Source organism: Priapulus caudatus, unplaced genomic scaffold (assembly GCF_000485595.1).
Source record: "Priapulus caudatus unplaced genomic scaffold, Priapulus_caudatus-5.0.1 Scaffold1379, whole genome shotgun sequence".
Classification (NCBI taxonomy): Eukaryota; Metazoa; Priapulida; class Priapulimorpha; order Priapulimorphida; family Priapulidae; genus Priapulus; species Priapulus caudatus.
This window is the reverse complement of record NW_014578440.1, coordinates 1-7,497: the sequence shown is the minus strand read 5'-3', so window position 1 is coordinate 7,497 and position 7,497 is coordinate 1. Positions and strand designations below refer to the sequence as shown.

Below are 7,497 nucleotides of genomic sequence, written 5' to 3'. Positions count from 1 at the left end.
TAGGGGAGAGAAGGATGAGTGAGAGATGTAGGGGAGAGAAGGATGAGTGAGAGATGTAGGGGAAGGGAAGAGAAGGATGAGTGAGAGATGTAGGGGAAGGAGAGAGAGATGTGGGAAGTTGTAACAGAAAAGCCTCTAAAAATCTCTACTATCTGCCCATCTCTCTATCTATCCACTACTTTACTCCTAACATACTAGATAGCGTACATCTCGCCCGCCAGATGTCGCCACGTGCCTACCTGTATGACAGCGTTGAAGAAGCATGTGTTGCCTAGGTTACACAGTCCCTTCACCTTAGACAGACTCTGACTCGGACGGCTCTTCCCTTTCCCCGCCGCAGAAGCAGCATCCGCGGCAATCTCCGTCGTTGCCGTGGCCGCCGCCGGCTTGTTGTGGGTCGTTGCCATGGCGACGTCGTTCTCGCGACCTCCGGGCCTGTCTGGAAGACGACGACAAACAATGGAACGCCTGTTACAGGGAGTGGCCCTATAGGTCACGAGAGATCACAGAACGAGGTCAAGGATGGTTTGTGCCGATGGCGGCATGATGGTAGAAGTAGAAGACTTCCCAGCGTTGCTAGGATGCAAACTCCGGAAGACTGCCAGACGCAAAGTGAAAAAGACGCGGGACAAAAAATAACGAAATAAACGTTCACGTTCGCGTACCTCCACCAGGAGGCGCCTCGGTCTTGCCGACGCCGGCGCGCTTGCGCACAAACTCGATGCATTCGAGCAGCTTTCGGCTGCTAGATGGCGCCACCTCTGTGTCGCAGTCGTAGCACCAGACGGCCCAGGCGGTCGTGTGGATCACCAGCGAGTGAGAGACCGAGTGCGGAGTGTTGTAATGCTCCAGCGCGTGCTGCCCCCTGCTGGTGCGGCCGCAACCCTGAGAACAAGTGAGCGTCTCGCTACATTTGCGACATCGAGACAGTGGAGACTATAATATATCCCCCTGCTTTATCGCAATCTCTCTCCCCTTTCTTTCTCCTATCCCTCTTCCATGTCTCTCTCCCTCTTCCTCCCTTCGTCTCTCTCATTCTTTCCCTCTCTCTCTCTCTCTCTCTCTCTCTCTCGCCCCCTCTCTCTCTCTCGTCCTCTCCCTCTCTCTCTCTATTTCGCCCCCCCCTTCTCTCTCTCGCCCTCTCTCACTCTCTGTCTCTCCCTCTCTCTCTCTATTTCGCCCCCCCCTTCTCTCTCTCGCCCTCTCTCTCGCGTCATCTTCCGCTCTCTCCATTCTCTCCTTTCGCTCCCCCCACCACCCCCTCCTCTTCCTGTACATACCTCTGTCGCAAGGTATTAGCCAGGAATGAGTATTGTAGGAGCGTAGAAAAAATATTGGAATGCAATTTTTGCGTCTCAGCCAAGACCGTCGTAGGTTTTACGGGGGGGGGGGCAGGGAGTCTGAGAGGAGGTCCTCCCCCTCTTACTGGGGGTTAGGGGGGGGGAGAATTTTAAAATTTGGTAAATGTTAATTTTTTTTTGGCCGTGCAGTTTCAAAACTGACCGTGCAAATCACGGCTGCACGGCTCGCTGGCTAATACGTTGCTCCCCACCCCCTCCCTCTCCCTCTGCATACCTCCTGTCGCACACTGACCTGGTTTCCACACTGCAGACACAGCCACACTGTGGTCGTCGCCGCGCCGTCCTCGTCCGCCTCCAGGTGGAGCTCCTCGCCTCCGCTTCCGCCACCAGGTGTCGCCGCGTTGCACGTCTGACATGCTCCGATCGCACGCCGGATGTTTTTGCGTATCGCCGCGAGGTTAACGGCCTTCGGAATATGCGGGCACACCGGGCCTGATCGCAGAACACGTGTTGTTAACGATCGTTAATATTATTATTATTATTATTAATATTACTATCATCATCATTATTAAGTTATTATTATTATTGTTATTATTAATATTATCATTACTGTTTTTATTATTATTATCATTATCATCATCATCATCCTCATCATCATCATCATCATTGTCGTCATCATCATCATCATCATCACCACTGTCGTCATCATCATCATGACTATTATTATTATTAATATTATCATTATCAACATCATTATTATATTATTATTATACCTTATATCTTATTTATTGTAAATAATTATCTCTTAACATTTTGATTACAGATGCATTCCTGCGCACATTTTCATGACAAACCACCGTAAAAAGACTTGTAAGTAAATAACTCACTACACTATAAGTGAACGTTAGCTTTGAAAATAAAACTGTAAAAATATGTATCAAGCCTATATATTCCCTCAACGAAAAAACAACACGAAAAAACAACTCGAAAAACGCGTTTCGCCGCGGTTCTGGATCATGGCGGCGAGAGTCGACGCAAGCCTCGTATAACCAGCACAGCTATAGATATCATGTGTTATATGATATCTATGAGCACATGCAGCCTTCATGACCGTCAGCGCTTGGCAACACTGCATGGCAACAAGAGATGCGTCCCAACATCGCCACAGTGCGGCGAAAGTAAAACGCTGTTTGAAACATTCGACCCGACACTTTCACGTTGTACTTTGTAGTCTAAAAGCTTTGAATGAACGTATTCCTGAGCAATTTTTCGGTACCTATCAGTATCACACACATATCTATATCAGGAGTAGATAATAGGGAATCCCCCTATAACAGGGAATTCCCTATTATCTACTCCTGATCTATATATATGCAAGTACAAACGTGCAATGTTATTGTTAAAATAATTCATTTTTGCCTGATTTTATGTTTGCCGCCTGAAACTTCAAGGCAAAACTTTAAGTTATCATCATTACACTATGTAAATTCAATAACAAAGTCTGCCTGCAGCTAGGGCAGCAGCAGGGCTAAGCTTATATCCCTACTAGAGTCACAACTCACCCACTAGCACAAATAAATATGGACTCAATACAGACAATTATTCAGTAAACGATAAAAAAAAAATTCCAAAAAACTCGAAATCCGGCTCTCGGTCGCAACCGCACGCGGCGCCCCCTAGAACTCACCGGCTTGGTGCCTCAAGGTGGCAGCACTGTCCGAGGAGTCGGAGGGGCAGGCGTCGCTGTACTTTGACTTCTTTAATTTTCGCTTGTTTCGAGGCATGAGGGCGCTGAGGGCGGGGCGCAGTTCCAGCCCACTATCCAGCACACGCATCGGTGCGGCTATGACATCACCGCAACGCGCGCCTGTAACCACGCCAACGATTCAGACGACGGATTCCGACTGGTGCTTTTCAAAACAAGTCGAAATTATGCGAGAGGACTAGAGCTCGTGATTGCAACGAATGTAGGATCGTAATAATGTGTTTTATAATCGAAATTTCAATCTCTCTTTCCCCAGGCACATGAACCCATGGCATTTCCCAGTTTCCTGATGCGCTAGCTAACCACCATTCTTTTAATTTCAACTCCTTTTTACAACAAAGCTATTTCTGTAAGACTTTCTGTACGAATTTACGCTCATCTCAAAAATGTTCATGGCAGCTGAAAAATCTGCGGAAAAATTCTTGTGTGTGTGTGTGTGTGTGTGTGTGTGTGTGTGAGTGTGCGCGCATTTATTATATATATAAATAAATGAATAGATAATATATAATGGTTGGGCTACACTCGTGCTGATGACAACCATTGAGCCATTGACACAACCAATATACAAGCAGGGGTAGAAATTAACTTTTGAACAAGGGAGTCCAAGGGAGTCCATCCCTACCCTCAAAAAGAAGGAGTCCGCAGCAAAATGAGGGAGTCCGCAGTCTGAGGTTCAAAATTAAAGATATTAACAATAACGCATGCGCTTATTTTTAAGATTCATGCAGTTCTGCCAACTTTCTTTGGACATTAGCTGAACAAATACAGTAATTCCGCGAAGCCGTGCTCCGGAACGAACTAGTTAGTATGGCTGAGAGGGTCTATGTCCCCAAGGGTACTGCTGGAACGTACCCTGGTACTATCTAATATGCCGGACCGTACCTCGCCTACTCCACTAATGAGTCTAGGAAGTCGCCTACTGCTACTCCCTAACCCTAACCATATCAGATAGTTACCAGGGTACGTTCCGGCAGTACCCTGGGGGACATAGACCCTATGAGCGTTAGTATGGCAGAATTTTCAGGGAGTCACACGGACTCCTGCATAATTATGTCAAATCAGGGAGTCCAACATTAAATCAGGGAGTATTTGACACCGGACTCCCGTTAATTTCGCACCCTGTACAAGTAACAGTAAATTACGTGTGAGTCACGTGTGACTGCGTCAGTGCGCGTCATGCGCACCATTCTAAGGCCAAAACAAAATATAGGTGTGGTTACCGTTTCCCGACCGACCCTATTTATTCCCAGCGACCCTAAACATTTTATTGTCAATTTTCTTTAAAATTAAAAAAAAAAATATTAAAAAAACATGAATTGGACAGTTCCTGCTTCAAAAGGCACATCCTTCTGACATGGTTCGTAAATAAAATGTTTCAATAAAATAAAATGTTTTCCCTACCTACCTACCCAATTTTTTTTCGGCATGAAACGATAACCACACCTATATTTTGTTTCGGACTAACCCAGTCAATGGAGCTTAACGTTAATGATTACCGCTCCTGATCGTAACAGCCGCTAGAGGGCCTACTCACCAGAGCGTTAACCCCTTACTATATGAAAGTGGCTGGCTGCTGACTGAGCCAGACCGGCCAATGAGTGAGCAGGTCGCAGCGACTGTGATTAGGTCGTCCAATCAGCGAGCAGGCTTTTGCCCGACGTCATTTCTCAAGTTATTCAAGTTGAATTTATAACTGCAATTAGTGCACGCTTCTGCCAAAGCCATTAACTAGATTGTTTCCATTCATCAGGTATTCGCCTGGGGCGAAGTTTTGCCGTATTTACTTCTGTACGCTCGATTGCTCGCCGCTAATCAGATTCCCCGCCAGAAGTCAAACACCGATCGATAACGAGGCTCGCGAACCGCTGGCGCGGCGGAATAACTTTCCCACGGACGTAGATGGAGGGTCACGTGATGTGGCTGCACTTGTGTTAGGATCAGGGTTAGGGTCAGAGTTAGGGCAGAGGTTAGGGTTAGGGTTAGTGCTGCCACGTAGCGTCACCCTCCATCTACGCCCGGGGGAAAGTGACACCCCTGGCGCGGCGCTCGCTTACAGGCGTTAGTGGATTAGTGTAGCCGTGCGGAACATAACGACTGTATTATACAGGTTAGATAGAGCTATGAAAGGTTTAGCCGGAACAGGAAACGAGACTTGGGGTCTTTCGTACGATTGATAATTCGGTCTGGAGGATTCTTGGGGCCCCCATACACTGTCACTGATACAGTTGCAATACATTATTATATGTCATTAATTTAGAAGCAACTAAGCGCAAAGTCACGCATGCCATCACATAATTTCTCAACCCTATGATAAGGCCAACTAATACTAGATGCCAAGCTGGATCGACGGAGAGGCAATACTTACGTTTGAGAAACGAGATATTACGTTATTGAAGTACAGTCGTTGTACAATGTCCGCAACCAGAGTTCAGGTCGATGCACCATGCACCAAGCAGCGCCATCTATCGTCCGAAATCGTACTTTTTCTTATTGCATATTATGGTAATTATCTGGCAGAAATCATCGACGTTCTCTTCTCATAAGCAGTTCTTTCTTCTTTGGACTCAAGACTGTACTGGTGCCAAAATTGTATTTAATTGCACAATTAATTAATTAACAATAATATAATAACAACAGTATATAAGAACAGTATACTAAGATATAAAGCACACCGGGTCTAACCCCAAAATTTTCAAAGCAGGTGCCACTGGACAGCACACAATTATTTTGCTCACGTAATCATGTGCCCATGCTCATGTAATCTACCTAATCAAATTTTATCTAAAAGATTAACTTTCGCTGCAGCATCCCGCCACAATTCTCCACCCATGCAAAAGTACATGGAATAGAGCGCGCGTCGCTGGCTGCTTCTGCTAGCCAAGAGAAGTTTCTTCGGACGATCGTACACTCTTAAAATGGGGAGGGGTATTTGCCGCGAGAGATGATCATAGTAAAACCTGACTTAAATTGATGCTAATAAGTCCGATTCGATTTAGAGATCCCATTAAATTATTTAATCATCTGACGTAAAACTAATACTTTATTTTATTATTTTAACTACTCAACACTATTGCTTTTATCAGATTTTTTCTCCATGAAAAAAAACTGTTGTCAGTACATGTATTTGTATCTGAATTCATGCAATAAAGATTTTTTTTTTTTTTTTAAAAACTGGTTGCAGCCTACGGTCAACTTCTCCCATACTAATTTTGCATGTAGCGCTCGCGTCGCTGGTTCCCGTTGCGAGCCAAGATAAGTATCTTCGGCCGACCTTGTAGCGAGCAGTGGTCTAGAATTACTAGTCTAAAGAAAAATAAAGCAAAACAAAAACGCGATTTTACGCACAAGTCAACTGTTCTTTATTTCACAACCGAATTTTGGGACGACTTGCAACAATTATCAAAAAAAAGGTTTATTAAATATTTTAATTTCCACCCCCGTATGCGGACGATTAAAAAGCGGATCCTAACACAATTAAATAAATTAACGATGAACGGCCTTAACGATGTAAATCACGAACCTTTGATCTAATCACAACCCTCTCACTCCCCACCACGCATCCTCAATCCACCCACCATACACCGCTCGTTAACCACTCGTTAACCACTAATTACGCTTCACTCTAAACGATGGTTATTTAATTAATAAAAAATCAATTCCTTTAAATACGATCGTCGATCACGCGGTTAATTATGTCGTTCTAGTAAAAGACGCGCGTCGTCGCTGCCGGTGGCGCCACCACCCGTGTGTGCCAGCAGATGGCGCTCAATCACTCGTCATTGTCGTTCCACTCGCTGTCGTCACATTGGGATCAGCAAGTGGCGTTCACTTGTCGTTGCCGTCGTCGTACTTGCACAAGCGTTCACTTGTCGGCGTCGCCGTCGTCGTCCCACTCGCTGTCGTCGTACTCGCTCCAGCGCGCGGGCGTTCACTTGTCGACGTTGTCGTCGTCGCCGTCATCGTCGTATTCGCACAAGCGTTCACTTGTCGTCGTCGCCGTCGTCGTCCCACTCGCTGTCGTCGTACTCGCTCCAGCGCGCGGGCGTTCACTTGTCGACGTTGTCGTCGTCGCCGTNGTCGCCGTCGTCGTCGTATTCGCACAAGCGTTCACCATGACGGCGACGACGACAACGTCGTATTCGCACAAGCGTTCACTTGTCGACGTTGTCGTCGTCGCCGTCATCGTCGTATTCGCACAAGCGTTCACTTGTCGTCGTCGCCGTCGTCGTCGTATTCGCACAAGCGTTCACTTGTCGTCGTCGCCGTCGTCGTCCCACTCGCTGTCGTCGTACTCGCTCTCGCTCTCGCTGGAGTCGGAATACTCCACAGCGATTCGGCGAGCAAGGATCGACGCTACATCTCCGAACCCTCCCAGATTCTTCTCAGCCTCCTTCGCTCTCTTATCCTCCGTCTTCTTCAGATGAATGCCTA

The 7,497-nt window shown here is 46.5% G+C and overlaps 1 protein-coding gene across 1 annotated transcript; it reads right to left on the bottom strand.

Moving 5' to 3' along the window:
• Positions 1-194: 194 nt before the first annotated feature.
• On the bottom strand, positions 195-5,510 carry LOC106816443 (ubiquitin carboxyl-terminal hydrolase 16-like). Its single transcript, XM_014821063.1, has 5 exons — positions 5,432-5,510; positions 2,989-3,168; positions 1,594-1,793; positions 666-885; positions 195-439 (listed from the first exon to the last, which is right to left on the bottom strand). Exons 2-5 carry the CDS (start codon positions 3,134-3,136, stop codon positions 195-197), a joined length of 813 nt encoding a protein of 270 aa, XP_014676549.1. The 5' UTR covers positions 3,137-3,168; positions 5,432-5,510.
• Between the last annotated feature and the right edge of the window lie 1,987 nt (positions 5,511-7,497).